A 25972-nucleotide genomic window follows, 5' to 3' on the forward strand; every position below is an offset into this window, starting at 1 on the left:
GGATTGTTTCAGCTGCAAGCAAAAGTCCCCGAGAAGATACATCACTGTCTGTGCATGTGAGCTCTGGCAGCTCTGGCATTAGCATGTGAGTGCTTGCTTGTCCTCACAGGCAGTGAAGAGCTTGTCCAAGTGCTGGATCTTTTATTAATCAAGCACTGCCTATGTGCCTAGCCCAGGTTCATCCCTACAGGTAGCTGGTATTCTCTAGTCTGGTTTGTGGTCCCCTCAGGATACCTCATCTTGGGGGTCTGGTGCACCCACCAAGTCACCCTCTTCATATCCAGCAAGCAACATTGGTTAAGAGCGTGGTTCTTTGCTGGATTCATGATTTGAATCCAGACCCTGCAACTTACTAGCGTTTACCTTAGGCATTTTTTTCCAACCCATGTGAGCCTGTTTCCTCATCTGTATAATGGGGGGAATGGAATCTTTTCCTCACAGAATTACAGTAAGGTATAAGTGAGGTAAAGCAGAGACTCAGACCTGGTGGGTAGTAAGTATTTATCACATAGTGGCTACTTTATTTACCAGTCCTCTGGCCTCAGCTCCCCTCTGATGCTGACTTTTGTCTTAGGTGACAGGAACACCCTCAAGAGGCTTTGATGAGAAAGCATACCTTACAGCCAAGCAACTGAAAGCTGGAGAGGACCCCTACAGGCAGCATGCTTTCAACCAATTGGAGAGTGACAAGTTGAGCCCAGACCGGCCCATCCGGGACACCCGCCATTACAGGTATGGCCTCCATTGTGCCGATGGAGAAAGGAAGGTGGGGAAAGAGCCCATACTATTGAGTTTGCTGCCTTTCAGTCACATGCATTTAAGAAATAAACAAGAATCTAGTTGAGACATTCAAACCCTCACCCTCAATTGTTTTACCTAACTTTCTTTTATTGACTTTTTGAGGGTCTGACCAGGTTGAAAGCAGGCCTGTGAAGATCAAGGAAACCCTCCAGCACCTCAGTCTGGCAAGAGTGACCTGTTGTATGGTCAGAGGAGAGCCAGGTGTTTCAGGTGCCCTGCTGATGGGGCCTGAGGTGAAGAGGTTCCCCACCCCACCATGCAAACAGTGGGAAGCTGCGTGCTGCCCCCTCTAGCATCCCACCCTCTGGCCCCACCTCCTCAGGCCCTCCCAACAATGATGCTTCCTGGTCTTGTTCTAATGCTCCCAGTGTGGTGAGGTGGGACCAGGATCAAGGAAGTGTCCCAACTTGGGCAAGTCCTTAACCCTCCAAATAAGACTTCCTGATCTAGATTATGAGCCCTCAACCTCCAGGCTTTCTTCCTCCCACCATCACCTACAGAAAAGTCTGAGCTCCTTATCCTCAAATACAAGCCACCCCTTCCCATGGTCTGACCTAGACTGCCTCCCAGCCTCTTCTCACCTGCATGCCGTGCTCCACTTTCCTCCCTTCCACATGCTGTTCCCTCCGCCCAAACACACCACCACCAGCCCACTGGCATCCTTGAAGACTTGGCCAGTCTTCTCTTCTCCTAGGGAGGTTCCTTACTGACCTAGGCTGGGTTCAGGGCCTCCTCCGTGCTCTGCGCAAATACCTAGCAGAGCGCTTGGAACGGAGCCATCCTTGTGTCTGCAGTTCTTAGTGACCACCCTCCAGATTAAGTGGGTGGGCCTGCCACCTTCAGGGAGAGAATGGGCATCCCTCCTGCCCGGATACCAGATAATTAGGGAATTAGGAGCCCTGGTGGTCATTGCTGTGAGACTAGGCACCCAGGAAGTGTCTGGCTCTTCGGTTAGGTCCCCAAGATGATGGTGGAGATGCAGAGATCAGGATCCCCCACTGCGGCTTCTCCCCATTTCTAAGTTCCCTCTCCCACTGTCAAGTCTGCCCGCCTGCCCTCCTTAAGGACAGGCATTGGAAAGTATGGTTTCAAGTAGGCAGAAGGTTACCTTCCCCCACTCATGTCTCCCAGGAAGAGTTATTTTAAAGTCTCTCAGCATTTCTCCCCTGGGGAGGTCCCAGACTGGCGGGACTCCTGCCCTTCTGACCATCTGCTTTGCAGGGTAGGAAATGGGCCTGGGAATCTGGCTTTACGCTGCTGTCAGTGGAATAAATATCATAATGAAAACGTAGTCATTGCTGGAATGGCCAGAGAGCAGTTGTAATGAAGAAGATCACCACGAAAAGCAGCTGACCTGGGAGCACAGACAAATGTGTTCGCAGAAAGGCAGCAATGGATTGCTTTACTTCTCCTTCTTGAGAAGGGGAGACAGCAGGCCAGGAGCAGCATGGGAAGGAGCAAGGTAGTCTTTAGCAGCTGTTGGTTTGCTCCAGGAGACCCATGAAGAGTGAGGCTGGGCCCTGCCTGGTGTTCCCAGCTGGCTGCTTGTGTCTGTGCAGGGAGGGCACGGAACCTACTGGCAGGCAGGTGGGGAGGGCAATTCCTCTTCAGATCCTACCAAATGTCAGGAGAGATGGAGAGGAGACGGAGGAGGTCCAGAGTATCAGAAGACAAAGGAGGCTGTTTTCCCTCTGGGCCTGCATTTGGTCTCACTTGACCTGCTAGAACATTCACTCCATAGGGCAGAGAGTTTCGTCTGTTCAGTGCTGTCTCCAGGTCGAGTGCAGCGTCTGCACGTGGGAGGAATCCTGCTAACACGTAATGGATGTGGGACTCCAGATATTTTCGGTCTTTGGTAAAGAGCCCCTAGGCCTGGAAATGTCCCCCAATTTGCTGCCTCCCTGCAGCCTCCAGGCTGGGTCCTATGTGAGTGCTGAGCCTGAGTGGGCTGAGGGGAGGGGCAGAGGGGCTTCCTTTTCAGCTCCTCAGGGGCATTACAGGGAGGAGCAGGTAAAGGAAAGCTCACGCCTGCTCACACTGCTGGCCTATGACCTTGCCGCCCCCTCCCTCCCCACAGTTGCCCATCTGTGTCCTATTCGTTGGACCTGCCAGCCACTAGCATCATCATCACCTTTCACAATGAAGCCCGCTCCACCCTCCTGCGCACAGTGAAGAGGTAAGCACAGTCCCAGAAGCGTTGTTCCTCTGTGCTGAGGGAACCCACTGAGCCTCTGGCAGGGGTGGGCATTGAGATAGGAGACCATGGCCAAACAGCATGCAGGCCTGGGGAATCAGAGTCCAGGGCAAAGTCCTTGAAGTCCAAGAATTCACAAGATGCAGCACCTTCAGGGAGAGGATGGTCATCCCTCCTGCCCAGGTACCAGGTAACTAGGGATCAGAGCTGTCCAATACAGAGCGAGGGCAGAAATTCAGGGGCCTAAAGTGGGGGAAGGCAGCAGAGTGGACAGCAGACCTTAGGCAGGTGTGAATCAGACAGATTTCTTCTGGCTTTCTCTTGAGCTTGGCCCTGTGGTCAGTTTTCAACCCCACTCACCCTGTTTCCTCAATGAACATAGACAGAAATAGGATTTGGAAAGGAGTTCCCAGGGGCATTCCAGAAATTCAGGAAGCTTGGCTTTCCACTCCCAAGGACAGTGGAAGGGTATTCCTGAGAACAAACTTCAAGATCCATTAAAAAACAAACAGGAGAATAGGTGCTGCCAAGTCAATTCTGAACAGATTAGATTAGAGCTATGCTCCATAGGGTTTTTTGGTTTTGTTTTGGGTTACACATAATGTATTTAAGAAAATTTCACAAAAGATACATTTGTTTGCATTTGTTTATTCCTTTGCTTTTTATCATTGCCCGACTTTAGCTATTATTACTTAGATAATGTATTCATTTGATAAAGTAAACTTACTTAATATGGCTCTTCTAGCCATAGTTTTCACAACTACTACCAAATGTGTGTGGAATGATGCAAATAGTTTGTACAGTACTTTAACATGGGGATTCATTGGGGTTTTAAATAAGCCATCTCAAAAGCAGGACCAAGATCTCATGATCATCAAAAGACACAAGTCACAAGCAGAGTGAGTTTTTTGGACTGTGAGTTCCCTGTGCAGAGAGGCAATGGTAGCAGAGAAGGTAGAGACTGCAGAGGCAGCACCAGAGACAAGAGCACAGAGAAACAGAGTAGTGGTCTTCCTGGCCCACGGACTGAGAGAGGCTGAGTGTTTTAAGCAAGTGGCTGGCTTGTAGATTAAAGTGCCCTTTGGACAATTATGGACCCCGCTGTAGAACTGACTAGATGCCACTTAACAACAACAACAAAATAGGAATTTTGTTAACACTTGGCCAAGCAGGGTAGTGGCCAAAATGTTTTGTGGCTGAGAGGCATAGTTTAGAGAGAGCCATGCATGTAATCCTGGTTGAGTCAGTGGGGTTTAATGTGCTGGACTGCAAAGTCAGTTTGAACCTTAAGGCTGGTGGTTCAAGCTTACTAGCTGCTCTTTGGAGACCCTATACAGTGGAATCATGAATTGGAACTGACTTGATGGCACTTACCAACAACAAAAACAACAACATGCTTGTAGTACAGCTCAAAAGCCACTGTCCTGGCTGTAGAATTGCTATATCCTGAGTTGTTTCTGATCCTAAATTGTACCCTGCTAGAATTGATGCATTTGAATTATGGTGTTGGAGAAGAATATTAAAAGTACCATCAAGGGAGAAGAGCATGAGTGGAATGTGGGACTTTACCCAGGGAATCAGTGACATCAGAGATGGAGGCAGAGATGAGGTCATGGAGAGAGAGAGAGCAGCTGAGGACTCTAGACTCGTGGAAAGAGAAAGGCTGTGTGCTAGCTGCTAGGAGGCAGGCTTGTAGAATGTGCCCTTTTGTTGCTTAAATGATTATATATTCCTGAGAGCTTTTGTGTATATCAAAAAAAACAAAACAGAAGTAATAGAAGCAAATACTGTTGAATGATGATGCATGGAGGGGATTGCAATTATTGCAATGAAATGAAATAAGATAGGTTAAGTGCAAAACTGATGTTCTTATATGTAAAATACCACTCAAGTTACAATAAAACCTTCACACACAAAAAAAAATTGTACCATGGACTGCCACAAGAACAAACAAATCTGTTTTGGATGAGTATAGCCAGAATGCTCTTTAGAAGCCAGGATGGTGAGACATCATCTCTCAGACTCTCAAACATGTTATCAGAAATGACCAGTCCCTGGAGAAGGACATCATGTTTGGTAAAATGGATGGTCAGAGAAAAAGTGGAAGATCCCCCAATGAGATGGATTGTCACAACAGCAACAATTGTGAGGATGGTACAGGGCTGGGCAGTGTTTTGTTCTATTGTGTACTGGGTTGCCATGAGTTGGATCCAACTTGATGGCACCTAACAATAACATCTTTCCTAATAAACCCCATAGTCATGAGTATTGCCTGTACATTCTGTGTGGTCACTGCAATGAATAACCAATCTATAGGGTTTTTGATGACTGATCTTTTGGGAAGTAGATCACCAGGCCTTTCTTCCAGGGCACCTCTGGATTGACTCACACCTTTAACCTGAATTTCTGTGTGCACCACACAGGGATTCCTTTTGAACCATGAGGCCTCCCAGGCAGCCCATTCCAGGTCCAGCTAGGGGTTGTCCCTGGGCAGGGCTTGTTAAACTTCAGGCAGCTGGAGCAACTGCAGCTCCCATCTCCCCCAACTCAATTAGGCAGTCCTAGCCACACCCCTTCCCCAATCTGGGGTCAGTTCCAAGTGCCTGAGGGTGTACAAAAAGTGTTTGACGGGTCCCTGGCAGATCCTGAGGAACACACTGTTCTCAGTCACTGATCAGCTGCCCATGGGAATATGCCGGCCCCAGAACTGTGTAGTGGGAGAGATGAATGGGAAGTGACCCTTTAAGTCCAAGCTCCTTTCTGTCCCCACTGCTGCTCCAGTGTCCTGAACCGAACACCTGCCAACTTGATCCAGGAGATCATTTTAGTGGATGACTTCAGTTCAGATCGTAAGTATTCACCTTCCTTTTGCACAGCCCTCTTACCCACTATCTCCCCAAAACTCTAGGCAAGCACCCTTGGATTGTTCTGGCCACCACAGACTATGAATGTTTTCTCTCTCTTCCCTCAATCTAGATCCTCAGTCTTTTTGAGGTCCCCTCCCTTACCATTCTCCTCAGTGCTAAAGGAGGGCATAGAGTACTGTTGCTTTGGATGAGGCACCAATGAATAGACAATTTAAAGAAAAGAAACAGTAATAATAGCGTCCTGTGTTATCACAGCTGCCATACCAGATTGTCTCTTTAACCTTTCTCTTCAAGAGTTGAGCTGGCAATGGAGTTGCTGCTTGACGCCCCCTGCTGGGTAACATTATAGACACAGGCATTCCTCAGATGGTCTAGCCTGGAAGAAGGAGGCCAGCAGACATGACCATACCCCTCCATGCAACCCCTATTTCTGGCCCTTTCCCTGACCCTGTTATGGGGCAGTTCCATGACCCATATCTGAAGGAACTTTCTTTCTTTCTCCCTAACAACATCCCTAGCTGAAGATTGTCTGCTCCTGACCAGGATCCCCAAGGTCAAGTGCCTGCGCAATGACCGGAGGGAAGGTGAGTCCCTGGGTCCTGAGCTGCCCATGGACCATCTTGGTCCATTCCTGTGCACATCCCTACACCCTTTAATCATGACAAGACAGCAGAACCCTGCTGCATCTTTGATGGGCTGAGAGCAATGTCTACAGAAAGACATGCTGTTCCAGCCCCATCCTGGGACCACATAGGCAAGTTGCTCTTCTTCTGGATAACTTCCTTGTCTCTTCTGAGAAACAGAGATAATAATAATGCCCTTTGTGCCATGTAAGGTAACTGTGAGGACTGGATGGGATAGGCTTTGTGGAGATGCTTTGAGAAATGCAAAGGGCAGTACAATGTGGATATAACTGCATTTCCAATCAAGAAGTGCTTTGACACATCACCTGTGGTATAGTCCATAGGTGCCTGGCACTCTAGGGGACACAAAAGAAGTATAAAGTAGAGTCCCTGCCTTCGGAGAACTTATTATGCAGCCAAGGAGCCAGAATCCACCCAGCAACAGGCTGGCTATAGTTATGTGTGAGTAACATGGAGATTGCAGAAGAGGCGCTAAGGGAGAGCTGGGATGACCAGGAAGAACTTCTGGGAAGGAGGTAGGTCTTACTGGGGCTGAAGGCCATGGGACTGGCAAAAGGGAGCAAGGAAGGGTGTTCTAGTTTTGGGATGCTGCAAGCAAAGGCCTTGGTCAGGAATAAATAGATAAATGAACATTTCCAGTGTTGTATCTGTTTGTTGAGACATTTCAATTTGTATTTTGCCAATCCCTGGAGCCTTGTTTTTTGCCAAAGCCTTCAATGCAGCTTTGACTTTTTCCTTCAATACCATTGGTTCTTGATCATATACTACCTCTTGAAATGGTTAAACATCAACCAATTCTTTTTGATACAGAGACTGTGAATTCCTTTCATCTTCTATTGATGCTTCCTGCATCACTCAGTATTTTGACCATAAAATCTTTCAATATCGCAAGTAAAGGCTTGAACTTTTTCTACAGTTATTTCCACTTAAGAAATGCTGAGTGTGTTCTTCCCTTTTGGTTTTCTAACTCCAAGTCTTTGCACATTTCATTATAATACTTCACTTTGACTTCTCAATCTGCCCTTTGACATTTTCTGTTTGGTTCTGTTACTTTCTCATTTCTTCCAGTTGTGTTAGCTTCTCTGTACTCAAGAGCAAGTTTCAGAGTTCCTTCTGACATCCAGTTTTGTCTTCTTTTATTCTTTTTTTAAAATGACCTTTTGCTTTCTCATGTTGGATATTCTTTTTTTTTTTTTTAAGTTTTATTATGAATTATGTGATAATTTACATGGGAGAACATGAGTTTTACATTCATCCTATTGTATATCATTTCATTGCCATGGTTACAATTCCCTCCATGCATCATCGACCAACTGCAGGATATACCCTGCAAGCCTACCCCCAACCCTGGTCGTCAGCACACAGCCCCTCTTCCTCTCTGGGTCTTCCTCTCTCCACGTCTCTGCTTCCATCTCTGGCATCACTGCTTCTCTGGGTAGGGTCCCGCTCTCCGCTCCTTTCTCTTCATGGTCCCAGGGACCTCCGCTCCTAGACTGCAAAGTTAATCACACACCTCCTTCCTACAAAACATCTATCTTTACATTTCCAACCCTCACAATCTGTCCTGATAGCAATTATTCACTATTGTATCACAAGAGACCTATCTGCATCTCCTTTCATCAGCCCCACCTAGACAGCTTGGTTACTACTCTCTGGAGAATCTACCTCCCTCCACGCACTCTGGATCCAAGCTCCCTCTTGAAAGCTTGTAAGCCAGTCACTTCTTGCCTTTGTAGCCCCCCCCCCCCCATTTTGGGTAGCCCATGTCCAAGTTGCCCATCCCTATCTACTCTGTATGGAGGGATTGGGAATGAGCCTTGCTGTAAAGATTTGTTCCCTCTTTTGAGCTACGGCATCCATAGGTGTAAGTCAAGTTCATCCAATTGTATCCGATTACTCTTCCCACCCCCCTTCGTTCTTCTTCTAATTGAGTTCTGATCATCCAGTCATTGAAGCCAGGTCAAGTGGGGATTATCATGTTGGATATTCTTGATGTCATTCCACAACTCTTTTGGTTTTTGACCATTAATGCCTAATACATCAAATCTGTTCTTGAGATTGTCTCTAAATTTTAGTGGGATATACATAAGGTCATATTTTGGTTCTTTTGGACTTGTTTTAATTTTTTTCAGCTTCAGCCTGAGCTTACATATGAGTAGTTGATGGTCTGTTCCACAGTCTGCCCCTGACCTTATTTTAGCTGATGATATGGAGCTTTTTCATGGTGCTTTCCACAGATGTAGTCAATTTTATTCCTGCATATTCCATCTGGTGAAATCCATGTGTACAGTCATCTTTTATGTTGTTTTAAAAGGTGTTTGCAATGAAGAAGTCGTTGTTGTTGTTAAGTGCCATCAAGTCAGTTCTGACTCATAGGAACCCTTTATAGGGTTTCTGAGGAGCAGCTGGTGGGTTTGAACTGCTGACCTTGTGGTTTGTAGTCCCGTGTTGATCTTACAGTGCCACACCAGAAGTCCAATAAGTCATTGTTGTTGTTGTTGTTGTTGTTGTTGTTGTCAAGTGGCATCAAGTCAGTTCTGACTCATAGTGACCCCATATAGGGTTTCCAAGGAGCAGCTGGTGAGTTTGACCTGCCAATCTTGTGGTTCAAACTGAACTTGCAGTCCAGTGCATTAACCCACAGGGCTATACCAGGACTTCAATAAGTCATTGTTGTTGTGGTTGTTAAGTGCCGTCGAGTCGGTCCCAACCCACAGTGACCCGGCATATGGTTTCCAAGGAGCGGCTGATGAGTTTGAACTGCCAAATTTGTGGTTCAAACCGACTTTGCAGTCCAGCGCATTAGGCCACAGCACCACACCAGAACTCCTAATAAGTCTTGCAAAATTCTTTCATGTGATTTCCAGGATCATTTCTAGTTTCTGATCTCTTTGGTTCCAACTTTTGCTTTGCAATCACCTGTAATTATCAATACATCTTGATCAATTTCAGACAGAAGAAGTTGGTAGAATTCTTCAGTTCCCTCATCCCTGGAATTAATGGTTAGTGTGTAAATTTGAATAATACTAATATTAACTGGTCTTGCTTGTAGTCATATTATCCTATTACATTGTATTACATTACTTCAAGATAGATCTTGAAGTGCCCTTTTTCATGATGAATGTGATGCCATTCCTCATCAAGTTTTCTTCCTGATAAAGTAAACTATATAATTATATGATTCAAAATGACCACTACTAATCCATTTCAGCCAAGTAATGCTTGGGACAGCAATCTTAACGCATTCCAATTCATTTTTTAAGTACTTCGAATTTTCCTAGATTCATGCTTTGTGTATTCCACGTTCTGATTATTAATCAATTTTTTAAAAAGCTTTTATTGTGAATTGAATGATAGTTTACTTGGCAGAACATCGGTTTTGCACTTAACCAATCGTATTTTGTTCATTACAATGACAACTTTTCTGTCTCTCCATGCCATCACCTCTGCCTTCATTTGGTGTTGCTGCTTCTCTGGTTAAGATTCCACAGTCCGCTCATGCTCTTTCCTCTTGATGGTCCTAGGGTCCTCTGTTCCTGGAATGCAAGAATAATGACTCCCCCCATTTTTGTTATGCATCTTCTACCTTTACAGTTGTGACAATTGCAATTAGTCATGATAACAATGACTTACTGCTGAATCAAAAATATCCTATCCATATCTCCTTTCACCAGACCTGTCTAAATAAGATGAAAACTATTCAGTGAAGATAATACCCTCACCCTCTCACTCTGAAATGAAATTTACTCTTGAAAACTTGTAAGTCAGCCGCTTCATGCCTTTATAACCCCTTCATTTTAAGTAGCCAGTGTCTAAATTGCCTGTCCCTACCAACCCTGTGTAGGAGTTCTGGTGTGTTGCTGTGAATTAATGCGCCATACTGCAAAGCTGTTTGAATTGCAAGGTTAGCAGTTAAAGCTCACCAGCTGCTCCTTGAAAACCCTATACAGGGTCACTATGGGCCGGAACCGACTCAACGGCACTTAACAACAACAATGAACAACCAACCCTGTGTACTGAGGGGATAGGCTTGATCCTTATTAACGGATGTTTGCAGCTGTTTCTTCCCATTTTGAGTTGTGCCCCATCAGCAACTGAAGGTCCTGAAAGCTGTACTCCATTTTCATCATTAAGGTCAACTCTACTTTGAGGAAGCAGCTCTTCCCCAGGCATATTTTAATTCCTTCCAACCTGAGGGATTCCTAGTTTGCTTATTTCATCTCTTTATATCTCAAAAGTTGACTCACTTCACCCTACACTAATCCTGCTCCAAACAAACAATCCTAAATGGGATTATAACCACAAGCATAGAGATTAGGCTTTATAGTACATTTTGTGGGGGTGGGGAGGTGGAGGCAGTGTGGCAATAGTTCAATCTATAATAAGTATCAAACCACACTTTACAGCAGTTTCTATTCATTAAGCTATGACAGTTCATTGATGTGTCCCTAGAGCCTAGAACAGTGTCTGGCATGGGGTGGGTACTCAAGGAATGACCCTGGAATAATGAAAGGCTGATGGATGGATGGGCAGAGTAAAGGGAGGGAAGGCAGCAAACAGAAGGGCAAGTACAATTCAGTCACAGTAGCTCAGAGGCAGCCTCAGTTCAAGGAGTGTGGTGGGAAGCAAGTTGGCACCAGTTCTCCCCTCCCTCCCAGCACCAATGCCTGTCCACTCTCACTGCAGGGCTTATCCGGTCACGGGTTCGAGGGGCAGACGTGGCCACTGCTGCTGTCCTTACCTTTCTGGACAGCCACTGTGAAGTGAACACTGAGTGGCTGCAGCCCATGCTGCAGCGGGTGAAGGAGGTAAGTCCTACTGTCCTTCAGGGAGACGAGTGTCCTTTAGGAAGTTTCCCACCATGCTTCTGGCATACAGAATGAACTTTGGAGTCAGAGGAGCCATGTTTGAAGCCTAACTTTTTTGCTAAAAACTGAGTGACTTTACTTCATAGAATTTTTCCTCTCTGAAAATGGGAATAATTGTAGTTTTTGCCTCACTGGTGTTTGTGAGAATGAAATTGATGAACACCTGGGTGAGCTCTAAAACCCCCTACAGGGCCTGGGTGGTGGTTTTCTCCTGGGGGATGTGGGAGTCCTGAGTTGGGGGAGCTTTCACCGAAACCCCAAGAAAGAGAGAGAATAGGCAGCTGTTTTCAAATAGCAGAGAGGGCAGGGGGTCCTACCATGTGTCTCCATTTTCTGAAATGGGAAGGATTTGGCAATTACAACTCAAAAAACTCCATTTTAAAATGGGCAAAGAATTTTAATAGACATTTCTCCAAGGAAGATATATACAAATGGCCAATTAGCCACACAAAAAGATGCTCAATGTCACTAGTCAATAGGGAAATGCAGAGACCACTTCATACCCTCTGTTGTTGTTGCTATTGTTAGGTGCTATCCAGTTGGTACTGACTCACCTTTAAAGGGTTTCTGAGGAGCAGCTGGTGGGTTTGAACTGCTGACCTTGTGGTTCAAACTGGCCTTGCTGGCTAGTAGTTTATCCTACAGCACCATATGGACAATACACTTAAGATTGATGAAAACAGCAAAATTTGTGTGATATATATTTTACCACAAAAAATAAATAAATAAAAAGATGGACAATAATGAGTGTTAATGAGGATCTAGAGAAACAGGAACGCTAATGCACTATTGATCGGTTTGAACTGCTGACCTTGTGGCTAGCAATTAAACTGTAGCCCCACCAAGCCTCCTTTAAAAGCATTGTAAGTGGAAGAGACAAACAACACTGTGAAAGCCAATCCATGCTGTATGATTCCATTTATATGAAGTGTCCAGAATAGGCAAATTCATAGAGATTTGTAGATTCTAAGTTTTAAAAAGTAGATGAGTGTTTTTCAGTGGGTGAGGATGAGGCATGGCTGCTGATGGGTGTGATGTTTCTTATTGGAAATATTCTGGAATTAGAGAGTGGTGATCCTTTTACAAACTTGTGAATACACTAAACACCAGTGGGCTGTGTATGTGAAATGATGCATTTTATAATATGTGAATTATATCTCAGTTTTTAAAAATGCCTGTGAAAAGGATGCAGAGAGCTTCCCCCTACCCCACCCCACCCCAGCACTGTGAGGAATGCAAATGGTCTCTCGTGATCAGTCACCCCCAAGGGTTTCATTGTCCTGCAAGGGTGTGCGAGCTAAGGAAAAGAACTGAATTCCAAGTTTCAGACCAGAAGATTTATGTCAGCATGTGAGGAAGAGAAGAGGCTGTCTTCTGTGTTCCTCCGTGAAGGTAGAGAGAAGAGAGGGCTAATGAAACGGGGATGATGCTTTGCTGTGTAGTATCACACTCACACAAGAAAAGAAACCTTTAGTGAAATGGACATTACTCCTCAATATTTTGGAGCTGGATTTGTGTCCTGAGGGGTGATGAAGTCCGACCTTGAAGTGAATGTGACAGAGTCATCATACCCAGGTAACACAGAGACCTCAGGGTCCCTGCCCTCAAGCTGATGGTGGTCCAGCTGGGAAGACTCACCCCGCACCTATAGGAAGATAAATGGCAATCAATAAACCATAGTTCAAAGTATTACATGTCTCAGCAATGATCTAAGCTATAATTGTGAGAGCAGTTTAAAGGAAGGAGAAATTCCTTCCACCTGCAGTAATCAAGAGGGCTTCACTGAGGAGGTGAGATCCCAGCAGGGCTCAGAACCATGGCAGAGAAAGAGGCTGGGAGAGCATGTGTACCCGGGACCTCTAAGGAGCCTGTGTGTGGTGGTGCAGCACAGCTCCTAGGACTCTGCCAGGGTTCTGGTTTGGCCTGAGGCACATCCTGCAGGAAGCATCAAGGCCCCAGGTCTCAGAGAGGGCAGGTGGTTGGGTCTTTCTTCACAGAGAAGCCTCTGACTTCACATCACCTTGTGTCTCCTCTCCTAGGACCACACCCGCGTGGTGAGCCCCATCATTGACGTCATCAGTCTGGATAATTTTGCCTACCTTGCAGCGTCTGCTGACCTTAGAGGAGGTGGGTCTTGTTCTCTGGGGAGGGGCTGGTGAGAGCAGACAAAGGACCTGGCTTGGTGCTCTTTGTACCAGCTATCCAGAGAGCTTCCTGTATGCCTTCCCTCCAAGGAGAAAGTGAAGGAGACTTGAGTAGAGCCTTGGGATGGGGACAAAGACTAGAGCTGGCACTTATAAACTCCTGATGCCATTAAAGGGCTGGGCTCCAATCCTTGTCCCAACATTAATACATCCTTCTCAAATACTGCCAGCGCAGGGACCATGGCCCCACAAATCCCTGCAGAAGGGCATGATGTCATAGTTGTCCTGGTGGTGCAAGAGGGGGAGCCTCTAGACATAACAGCCTCACTGTCCCCAAAAATGGACAATAGCCACATTTGGTTATTTAAATTTAAACTAATTAAAATGGAAATCAATTTTAAAATATAGCTGCCAAGTAACACTAGCCACATTTCAGAGCTCTGTAGCTAAATAAGGTTGTTATTGTTCAACTCCTCGTGACCCCATGTGACAGAGTAGAACTACCTAAGTGTCTTTTTAAGCTGTAATCCTAAAATGGATGGGAGAAGATTGCCAGATTTTTCTCTCTTGGAGCTGCTGAGTGAGTTCGAACCACCAACCTTTCAGTTAGCAGCTAAGTGCTTAACTGTCATACCACCTAGTCTCCTCATTAAATAAGGCTTGTTGTGAAGTGCTGTCGAGTCATAGCACCCTGTATAGCATTTCCAAGGAGTAACTGGTGGGTTTGAACTGCTGACCTTTAGACTAACTTTGCGGATAGCAGCCCAGTGCTTATCCTACAGCGCCACACCAGGAGCCTCGAATAAGTCTAGTGGCTACCATATTGAGCAGCATGGATATAGAACATTTCTATTATAGAGGAAAGTTCTTGGAAAGAGCTGCCCTAGAGAATTCGCTGCTAGAAGCTAGTGGATGCAGTGGGTTTCCCATTTGGAACCTGGACTCCTAAAAACTGCACAGAGACATTAGTTAGATCCTTTGGGTGGGATTCCGAAGGGAGCCAGGCATTTCCCCTTTGGGAAAGTACTGCAGGGCCTTTGCACCAACTGGACTTCCATTTCTCCAGGTCTCTATGGAGTCATCCTTCATTCTGATCTCTGCTCTAACTTCAGAGACTTTTCTGACAACTCTTTCTATTTATTTTTTAGTACTTATTACCCGTGACTGACATATTATCCATTTAATTATTTTTCTGTTTCAGCCTTGCCTATTAGATTGTAAACTCCATGAGGGTAGGCACTTGTCTCATCTGAAAAAAGGAGTGGAAGCATGGAGAGCCCAGGGCCCTCTGCGAGCCAGGACTCTCATCCAGAGAGAGTGAGGGGTGGCAGAGGGAGAGGAGTCAACAGCCCAGTGGGCCCTGCCATGACCCTCACCCTCAACTTGCTCTGTCCCTTAGGGTTCGACTGGAGCCTACATTTCAAGTGGGAACAGATCCCTCTTGAGCAGAAGATGAGCCGGACAGATCCCACCAGGCCCATAAGGTCAGGGTTGCTGTGGACACTTCTTTCCCTGGGTCAGAGACTTGGGTGGTTCCTGGGAGGCCATATCAGACGCCTGAGACTCCTGAGGGTGCACAGTCTAAACACCAACTCTGCTCTGGGCCCTTGAGTCTTGTCTCCAGGAACAGAGAGGACAAAGACCATGGGAACAGCTTTGAGGGGCCAGGAAGCTTACCAGATATCCTGCTCCAAGGATGCTGCAAGCAGAAGATTCTGGGGGAAACAGCCTTGGTTCCTAGGACCGTCTAAAGGGGCTCCTTGTTCCTCTCCTACTTCTAGGACACCAGTCATAGCTGGAGGAATCTTTGTAATCGACAAGTCCTGGTTTAACCACTTGGGAAAGTATGATGCCCAGATGGACATCTGGGGAGGAGAAAATTTTGGTAAGTTGGGAAATAATGCAGTAATAATATAGACTGGGAAAGCAAGAACCTTTGTAAGGTGGAAAGCTGTCAACAAAGGAAAATAAATAGTCTCCACTAAATTGAACAATAGGAAAGTGGGAACACTGTACCCTCTCAACAGTGGAAACTTGTGAGACCAGAAAAATAAGGCAGCTCCATCGAGTATCAGCTCTACTGTAATAATAATCAGTAATCCTGATTTCATTTATAGGAGACTCTCTTCTGAGGGATTTACACATATTAACTCATGTAATCCTCACAATGACCCTAATGTAAGTGCTATTATTATAAATACTATTATTTTAAGTATGAAGCATGTTGTCTCTGTAGGATAAGCAATGAACTGCAAATCACCAGGTCAGTGGTTCAAATCCACCAACTGATCTGCTGGAGAAAGATGAGGCTTTCTGCTCCTTCCAAGGTTTACAACCTCAGAAATCCTATATACTTATTACCAGCGCAGTGACACTTAACAACAGTTATTATATGTAAGTACTATTACTATCTCCGAGTCCTAGTGTGGCACTGTAGAATAAGCACTGGACTGCTAACCACTGCTCCTTGGAAACCGTATATTGGGTTTCTGTAAGTTGGAACAGACTCAATGGCAGTTAACAACAACATTATTATTTCCATTTTACAGATAAAGAAAGTGAGGCACAGAGACTCGGTTAAGTCATTTGTCCAAAGACACATAGCTAGTAAGCCACGGGACTTATTAAGTGCTCGAGGGAATGTGTGGGCAGAGGTGTGTGGAAGAACACATAGACTATAACATGGACTGCAGATTAAACATGTGATTGCTCCCCTTGCCACATCTGCTTATTAGCAGAAAGCCTGGGAAGTGGGCAGTAAGTGTTGATGTAAGCAATGGGGTCACATGGCCTGAGTACAGATCTGGACCCCACTCACCATCTAACAGCTGTTTGGCCCTGGGCAAAATAAGTCTCCTAAGCCTCAATTTGCTTGTTGTTGTTAAGTGCCATTGAGTAGGTTTGGACTCTTAGCAACTCTGTCTAGGGTTTTCAAGGAGCGGCTGGTGGGTTTGAACCACCAACCTTGAGGTTCAAATCAATCTTGCGGTCTAGTGCATTAGCCTGCAGTGCCACACCAGGACTCCAAATGAGATCATGGCTGGTGGCTATTCCCACTAGTCACGATGTTGTAAGGAACTCTGGAGACCCAGCAGGAGATGGGGACAGAGAAGGGACCTGGAGAAGGTGGAGATGGGTTTACTGCCCCTGACACACTGACTTTTCAGCATGTCACCCCAGGGCCACATGCAGTGTGGAAAGGTTCTGGGAAGCCAGGCAACCTTTTGGGATAGATTTCATTTGCAACGTGGGAAGGAAAGAGCATGTCTCTCCCATGGTTGCTGGTGAGGGTCTGATTCAGTGGGGTGTGTATGCCCAGGGTTCTGGCCCGGCCCTCTGAGGAGGGTTGATATGATAAGAACAGGGTATGGGGAACCACAAGAGACAGCATGTTATGGACGGTGACAGCTGAGAAGTGTAGCCACCCCCTAAGTCTGGAGCTTTGTGGCGAGATCCCTGACAGGAACCCTCATGCCCAATCTGTCTGTGACACCAGGTACAGGTGCCAAGGGGATAAACACTGCCCCTTACTCTGCTTCCCCTCTCACCTCCTACTGGCTGAACCTGTCACTCTGAGGGAAGGAACCCAGTGGTGTTGCTCCCCAGCAGTTCTCCAGGTGCAGAGCAAGGTGGAGAAGGCTGGAGAGTGGGCTGGGAAGATTCTTTGTGGCCTGTTCTTGCTCGCGAAGGACCCCTGCTTTCCCAGTTTCCTTTTTCATCCTGCCTGGCTTCCTTGTGAAAGGAGATCTGATGGTATCTCTCCCATTTGACAGATGGGAAAACTGAGTTTCAGTCGTGGAAACTCCATGTCTTATAGGCATCTCTAACTCCTTGACCAGAACTGCTGAAGTGTTGTGGGATGTAAGCAAAGTTAAATTCTGTGATTCTGAGAAGATATTGTGAGCAGAAAGAACCCTTTTCCCCATATCTCTGATCAGGAAACAGACAGCACTGGGACTTAACAAAGGCCTGATTCCAACTCACAACCAGCTACAGTGGCAACAGGCACTGGACTTTCTCTTACTTTGTAACTAAACTCAACCGTTTCTAGGTAGGTGTTTGGAGGTGTAAATCCTGGGATCTGGGGTGCAATGACCCTTCCTTCTGAATCCCTTTCACGGAGCTTTGACAAAGCTGGTTTCCTGTAAAGACATACGGGGATGGGAGCTGCATCCAGAAGCCCCTTCTGTAAGGCCGGGCCTGACAGAAAAACAGAGAATGATCAAACAGCAGACTCTAAACTCCACCTGAGGAGAGGGTGCCAAGGGTGCAATGGTTGGGGAACTTGAAAGGTGAACTACGAAGTGGTTCTGGGGAGAGTTTTGTTTCTTAGAAGATATTCAAAGGAATTTCTCGGCCAGTCGTGGTGCTCAGGCACTCAGAGCTTCTGGGACCGGTTTGGAGCTGTGAGACTCCCACTGCTGATGGGTTTGAGCCTTTCATTTCATTCCTTTGATGGTGAAAATGATATGTCCAAACTGAGACTCTTCCTGTGTTCCCCAAGAGAGCCCAGACACTGCCTTGAGTGGGGGTTTGCAAATGTGAAAACCTTGGGCTTAAACTTTAAGGATCCATTTTTGTTGTTTCAAGTAGAGGTGAAATTCACGTACCATAAAAATAATCTTTTTAAATAGTACATTTCAGTGGCATTCAGTACATTCCTATTGTTGTGCAACCACCATTTACATCTACTTCCGCAACATTTTCATCAGCCCCGGAGAAAACTCTCTGTCCAATAAGAGTCATTCCCTATTCCCCTTCCCTACAGTCCCTGGCAACCACCAATCTGCTTTCTGTCTCCATGGATTTACCGATTCTGCAGAGTTCATATAAATGGAATCACCTTGCGTGATCTTTTGTATCTGGCTTCTTTTATTCAGCATAATGTTTTCAAGGTTCATAAGCACTTCCTTCTTAGGCCTGAATACGATTCCACTGTATGTGTGCCTGTTGTTTATGTATTCACCAGTTGATGGGCATTTGGGTTATTTCTACCTTTGGACTAACGTGAATAGTGCTGCCGTAAACATTTGCGTTCAAGTTTTGGTTTGCATACTTTTTTTTTTCATACCTGGGAGTGGAGTTGCTGGGTCACGTGATAATTCTGTTTGACATTTTGAGAAACCATCAAACTGCTTTTCACAGCGGCTAAACTATTTTACATCTCACTAACAGTGTATGAGGATTCCAATTTTGCTACATCCTTTCAAATACTTATTTTCTTTTTATTGTAGCCATCTTAGTGGCATCTCATTGGTTTAGAGTTGCATTTTCCTAATGCAAATGACTAATGCTGTTGAGATCTTTTCAAGTGTTTGTTGGCCATTTGGATTTCTTCTTGGAGAAATGTCTGTTCAAATACTCTGCCCATTCTTAATAGCAGTCCGTCTCATCTTTCTCCCATGAAGTGGCTTCAAACTGCTGACCTTTCAGTTAGCAGCACAGCACTTAACCCATTGTGCCACCAAAACTTCTTGAAGGATCCTTTTAAACATAGATCACACAATGCCACTCAGTGAGTGCTTACACTGTGAAATTGTTGACTACAGATTAGTGAGTAAGCACGAGTAAGACCGAGCTTAGCTAGCTTATTGGTAATCATTCCCTGGGTGGACCTTCCTCCTACCTCTTCCCTCGCCTTTTGCTTGTCATGGGGATACCAACAACTGGCTATGCCAGCTGAGAGCCCCCAGACCTGGCCAGGACCACCAGCGTGCCTTGAGCTAGAAGCCAACTGGGGAAGTGGGCAGAGGGACCAACACTGGAAAATATGAGAAGATGATCTTGATTAAAATAAATTTGAAAAATAAAAATAAAACGGTTATGGAGCTTGTGGGACAGGAAGCCTTTAAAGTCAGAGTGTTCCCAACTCTAGAGTGAATATGACAGAAAACAAGAAATGGAACTAGACAAAGCGAGGTTTAGCCAGCTGCCAAGGTGGACCCTTGCCCGAAATGGGAGGAGAAGAGTGGGTAAGTTGTGAGGTTCCCGTCTAAGAAGCAGAATGGCTACTTCTTGCACCTCTCAGCTACCCCACCAAATAGTTCTGGTGTGGCACTGTAGGATAAGCACTGAACTGCTAACCATAAGATTGGCGGTTCAAGCCCACCAGCTGCTCCTTGGAAACCCTATACAGGGTCGCTAAGAGTTGGAATGAACTCAATGGCACTTAACAACAACAACAACCATTCAAAGGAATCATGTCTTAAGAGGACAAGCAGGTAGTCTGTAAATGGAGGCCACCTGGGCCAAGAGCGAGGTCTGGGGCCAGCCAGAAGGAGGTCAGCTGGAGCCACCTCTGGCTTCCAGCCTCACAGCCACCCAGAGCTGGTTGATAAGCAGGTGTGTCTTCCTTAACTTGTGTGGGGCGGAGCTTTCTGGGCAGAGGCTGGAGGTGATGCAGCTGTTTGGTTCAGTTTTCCTGTAACTCATGGTTCATTCAGAGCTTTCCTCACTACTCTTCCAGGGCTCAAAGGCGGGGAACGTGTGTTAGGGGCAGGGACTGCACATGCGCACACATGTACATGGGTTGATGAGTCTGGAGCCTGTGCGAGGAGTAAACGCAGTCCATTCAAACAGACTCAGAAGCTCCGACCCCATCAGGTCTCCAATGAGACGCCAAAGAGAAGAGAAGCCCACCCCTTCCCACCTTTCCTCAGTGGGAACTTGCCGAGGGGTTCTTCCCCTCCTGACAGCTACCATCTCCTGCAGAACTCTCCTTCAGGGTGTGGATGTGCGGTGGGAGCTTGGAGATTGTCCCCTGCAGCCGGGTGGGCCACGTCTTCAGGAAACGACACCCGTACAACTTCCCTGAGGGCAATGCCCTCACCTACATCAGGTAGGTCCTAGTGGAAAGAACACTGGAGTAGGGGCTGGGTCTCCTGGATTGTACAGCCCGGCTCTGCCAGTTACTCACCCCAAGTACTTTCACAGTGGAAGGGTGGAGGTGCAAATGCTGGCACTAAGTTTCTCTTGACTTTGGCCAGGAGAATCTTGGAAAACTGACCACATGACAGACTGGTCACTGCCCTCCACTCTTTGAGCCCCAACACTGACTTGATCAAGTATCCACCCTCCTACCTCCCACTGTCTCAAGGGAGATAGCAAGGGGTGAGTGGGAGCATCCCCTACTCACCTGGATGATTCGGAACCTGCTGAGTCCCACGCTTGTCTGCACAGAGTGTGGAGTAGCTTGAGTGGCAACTCCCACATCTAACTAACTAAACAGCCTACTGTTTTGTTTAGCTTCTCATTGCAACCCATTTTTATTATTTTTATAATTATAAAAGGAGTACATGCTCACTATAAAAACTAAAACTATTGAGATATGTTACATGTATGAGGGTACTTAAAAAAATTCATGGAAAAATTAAATTAAAAGATAATGGTTTAGAGTGGGAGAGAAATGTGGAACAAAACTTGAAATCATAAAGACCATGCTTCCTGGTTAGGTAGAGACTGGTGGATCTTCTGAGACTGTAACTGTTAGTCCCTCTTTAGGTCTGTAAATGAACTCACTCCTCTGACTTAATAGGGAGGTATGCACACCTTAGAATAATTCACCGTTTGTGATCAAGGGGACAGCATTTACCCTAGGACAAAGCTCAGAAGGGTTAGGAAAGAAGGAGAAATGGAAACAGGAAACACAAGGAGGAAGTGGGATAAGTAACATTACACTGTAGGGATTACAATCATTGAGATGAAACAAAATGTGTATGAATTGTTGGGTAGAAAACTGGTCTGTTTTGTAAGCTTCACCCAACTCACAATAAAAAGTTAAAAATGAAAATAAACAGTAGAAAAGAAAAAGAAAATGTCCATGAACTTTTTAAAGCCCTCTCATAATAGATACGGAGTCCTGGTGTGGTGCTGTGGGTTAATGTGCCAGACTGCAGAGCCGTTTGAACTGCAAGGTCAGTGGTTCAAGCTCACCAGCTGCTCCTCAAAAACCCTATACAGGGTCGCTATGGGTCGGAATCGACTCAACAGCACTTAACAACAACAACATATAGATACACATGTATGTACATATATTTTTACTCCTTACATTATGCATAAAGAATAAAAGTAAGTCTCCTTGACTCAGTCTTATCCCTTTTTATCTCGCTTGTCTTTTCCAGAAGTAACAACTGTAATAGATTGTTGCTACTCATGCCAAGCCTGTCAATTCATTTTCATATGTTTTTCATAGAGACAAATACACACACACCTATAGATTGGTGTGTTTGGGTTTTTATATTAATAGGATCAGGCTGTATGTATGCTTTTTCTGCAGCATGCTGCTTTTATGGTCAACATTATGTGTTCTGCCATGCTGATGCACACTAACCATCACATTCTTTTTCACGGCTGCCTAGTAGTCAACCATATGGAAGAACTTAATCTCCTCCTGATGGACATTACGTTATCTCTGATGCTTTGTTCAATTGCTATTCTTGTATTTATCCTTGTGCTCAGATGTGAGTGTTTTCTGTGACTAGATTCCTAGTAGTGAAGAGTAAGAGAATGTATATACCTACAAAATTGATGGGCCTGGACACATTGTTCTCCCGTGACTGGACTCATTTATACCACCCCAACCAGTATTGAATCATGAGATTCTCCTTACCTTGTACTGTACAGAGTTAATCTTGACCCTGTTGAGCCTCTGGTGACTTGATTTTGTACTTTTCTCTCCTTTTAGGAATACCAAGCGCACTGCAGAGGTGTGGATGGACGAATACAAGCAGTACTATTATGAGGCCCGACCCTCAGCCATCGGGAAAGCCTTTGGCAGGTGGGCCCCTACTTCCTTGTTGACCTGCTCCCACCTATGTTAACACAATCCGAACAAAATAGAAAATGATATGTAACAGGGAACTTCTTTGAATCTCTTCATGACTGAGTGTTGGGGTCTGCTGGGCTCTTGTGGGGTATACAACTCAGACACAGACCCTGGTCCCCAATAAGCATGCAACCTCATTGGGAAATGAAGACAGAGTTCTCTGGTGAAAGCTGTCTACCAGAAAAGGAGGGTCTGTGGGAGGGCCTAGGGAGAGACTGTCTACCCACTGTGGTCCAAATCTGAGAGTGATGTATCATGGGCTCTAGTCTAGTTAAGCAGTTCCAAAAGGAAGATGGGTTGTGAAATCCATCTAGTGGGCCATGACCAACATTAAGAAAAAGAGAGAGAAAGAAATAGAACACTAGAGATTAGATTTATAAAGAACAGAGTCGAAAATAGCAATGTTGATTGCAGTGAAAAATAAGCATTGTTTTGTGCAACTATAATTTCACTTGTGTGCACACCTCATATGTGGCGTATACTGGATCACAGTGAAGATTAATTAATTTTTACTTAAGACTGTGGGTAAGAAAGTTTGAAAAGCAGCATTATATACAAAGATCTTCTTGTATTTATTTATGTCTATCCTTTTTGTATGAATAGATAAATCACTGCATATTTCTTTTAATAGGAAATCAGCAATTACTGAACCCCTACCCACACCAGTGCCTACACTAGGCATTTTGTATCCTTTGATTAATGCATTTGACTCTCACAAAAACTGCCTTTTGAGGTAGATGACTAGGTCCCCATTTTACAGGAGGAGAAGCAGGCTCAGAGAGGTGATGAGGCAGGTCACCGTCAGTGTAGATAGACAACAAGAGGAGATGGAGCCACATGTATGCTTTCCCAAGTACATAGCAGCTAGTTCTTTGTGAAATTTCTGAAGGACATTTAAAGCTTCCCTTCCTTGTTGCTAGACCCTTTCTCCTAAAGTGGAATGCAAGCGAGGAAAGGGCAGTGGTAGTTGATGGGTTGGTGGTGGTTCGGTACTGTTGAGTCGGTTCTAACTCATAGCAACCCTGTCTAGGGCTTCCAAGGCTGTAAATCTTTACAGAAGCAGAACGCCTCATCTTTCTCCTGCAGAGTGACCAGTGCATTCGAACTGCTGACCTTGCAGATAGCAGCCCAACTAGTAACTCACTATGCTACCAGGGCTCCTGCAGGGAAGGACCACTTCCAGTTAATTAAGGCTCTGTTCTCTAAATATATGAGAACTAATTTATGGTATGCCAACTGAGGTCTCACCACCACTCAGCTATCAGTTTGTTGTGCTTTAGAGGTTTGTGTGTTACTGTGATGCTGGAAGCTATGCCACTAGTATTTTAAATACTAACAGAGTCACCATAGTGGACAGGTTTCAGTGGAGCTTTCAGACTAAGACAGACTAGGAAAAACAGTAGCTAAACTTGTGAATGTTTAGCTACTGAAAATCTTACAAATGTTGTTGTCAGGTGCCATGGAGTCAGAACCGACTTATAGCAACCCCATGCACAGCAGAACGAAACAATGTCCGATCCTGGGCCAATCTCACTACCGCTGCCACACTTGAGTCCATCAATGATGCCACCTGGCCAATCCATCTCGTTAGGGGTCTTACTCTTTTTCTCTGACCCTCCACCTTACCCAGCATGACATCCTTCTCCAGCAACTGTTCCCTCCGGACAATATGTCCAAAGTATGAGAGACGAAGCTTAGCCATCCATGCCTCCAAGGAGCACTCTGGCTGCACTTCTTCCAAAACAGATCTATTGGTTCTTTTGGCAGTCCACGGCACTTTCAGTATTCTCCTCCAACACCACAACTCAAAGGCATCAATTCTTCTACGATCTTCCTTATTCACTGTCCAGCTTTCGCATCCATATGAGGCTATTGAAAATACCATGGCTTGGGTCAGGCACACCTTAGTCCTCAAGCTGACCTCTCTGCTCTTCAATACTTTAAAAAGTTCCTGTGCAGCAGATTTGCCCAATGCAATATGTCGTCTGATCTCTTGACTGCTGCTTCCGCGAGTATTGATAGTTGATCCAAGAAGAATGAAGTCCTTGACAACTTCATTCTTTTCTCCATTGATAAGAATGTTGTTTATTGGTCCAGTGGTGAGGAATTTTGTTTTCTTGACATTGAGATGCAATCCATACCGAAGGCTGTACTCTTTGATCTTCATAAGTAAATGTTTCAAGTCCTCTTCACTTTCAGCAAACAAGGTTATATCATCTGCATATCACAGGTTGTTAATGAGTCTTCCTCCAATCCTGATGCCACGTTTTCCTTCATAGAACCCAGCTTCTCATATTATTTGCTCAGCATACAGGTTGAATAAGTATGGTGAAAGAACACAACCCTGTCGCACACCTTTCCCAATTTTAAAACATTCAGTGTTCCCATGCTGTGTTCGAGCAACTGCTTCTTGGTCCAGGTACAGATTTCTCAGAAGTACAATGAAGTGTTCTGGAATACTCATACTTCTCAATGTTGTCCATAGCTTATCATGATCCACACAATCGAAAGCCTTTGCGTAGTCAATAAAGCATAGGTAAACATCCTTCTGATAGTCTCTGCTTTCAGCCAAGATCCATCGTTCCACGGCCTCTTCTGAATCCAGCTTGAACCTCTGGAAGTTCCCTGTCAATGTATGATTGTAGCCGTTTCTATATTACCTTTAGAAAAACTTTACTCACTTAAGATATCAAAGAGATTGTCCAATGATTTCCACATTCTGTTGGGTCACCTCTCTTTGGAATGGGCACAAATATTGATCTCTTCCAATCAGTCAGCCAGATAGTCGTCTTCCAAATTTCTTGGCAGAGGTGAGTGAGTGCCTCTTGTGCCGCCTCATTTTTCTTGAAAGATTTCAATTTTTATTCCATCAATTCCTGGTGCCTTGTTCTTTGCCAATTCTTTCAATGCACTTTGGACTTCCTCCCTGAGTATCATTGGCTCTTGTTCATATGGTACCTCTTGAAATGGTTGAACATTAACCATTTCCTTTTGGTACAATGACTCTGTGTATTCCTTCCATCTTTTCGTTATTGAAAGATTCTCTGGGCAAATCTTACAAATAGCAGTGGAATATTATCAGATATAGTGCTGGAAGATGAGCCCCTCAGATTGGAAGTCACTCAAAATATGACTGGAGAAGAGCTGCCTCTTTAAATTTGAGTTGTTCACAATAACATGAATGAAGTAAAGCTTTTGGGACATATATTTGCTGATGGGGCACAACTCAAAATGAGGAGAAACATCTGCAAAGATTCATTGATAATCAGAACATGGAATGTACGAAGTATGAATCTAGGAAAATTGGAAGTAAAAAATCAAATAGAATGCATAAAGATCAGTATCCTATACTATATTGGTGAGCTGAAATTAATCTGTATTGGCCACTTTGAATCAGAAAAGCATATGATTTACTATGCCAGGAACAACAAATTGAAGAAGAATGTCACTATATTCATTGTCAAAAAAAACATTTCAGAAACTATCTTGAAGTACAATGCTATCTGTGACTGAATGATATCCATATCTCTACAAGGAAGACCAGTTAAGACAGCTATTATTCAAATGTATGCACCAACCACTAAAGTCAGTGATGATGAAATTGAAGAATTGTATCAACTTCTTCAGTCT

General features: G+C 45.0%; 1 protein-coding gene across 1 annotated transcript in view; it reads left to right on the top strand.

Annotated features, from left to right (window-relative positions):
- The first annotated feature begins 580 nt into the window (after nt 1-580).
- Nucleotides 581-25972, top strand: part of GALNT16 (UDP-N-acetyl-alpha-D-galactosamine:polypeptide N-acetylgalactosaminyltransferase 16) — a 48495-nt gene continuing 23103 nt past the window's right edge. The window contains exons 1-10 of the mRNA XM_006865580.1: nt 581-732; nt 2879-2977; nt 5777-5844; nt 6381-6446; nt 11193-11314; nt 13414-13501; nt 14918-15002; nt 15300-15403; nt 20230-20356; nt 22202-22294. Coding sequence (XP_006865642.1) covers nt 11294-11314; nt 13414-13501; nt 14918-15002; nt 15300-15403; nt 20230-20356; nt 22202-22294 — 518 coding nt within the window. The 5' untranslated portion in view covers nt 581-732; nt 2879-2977; nt 5777-5844; nt 6381-6446; nt 11193-11293. The remainder of the gene's footprint in view (nt 733-2878; nt 2978-5776; nt 5845-6380; nt 6447-11192; nt 11315-13413; nt 13502-14917; nt 15003-15299; nt 15404-20229; nt 20357-22201; nt 22295-25972) is intronic.

This window comes from Chrysochloris asiatica, unplaced genomic scaffold (assembly GCF_000296735.1).
Source record: "Chrysochloris asiatica unplaced genomic scaffold, ChrAsi1.0 scaffold00079, whole genome shotgun sequence".
Taxonomy (NCBI): Eukaryota; Metazoa; Chordata; class Mammalia; order Afrosoricida; family Chrysochloridae; genus Chrysochloris; species Chrysochloris asiatica.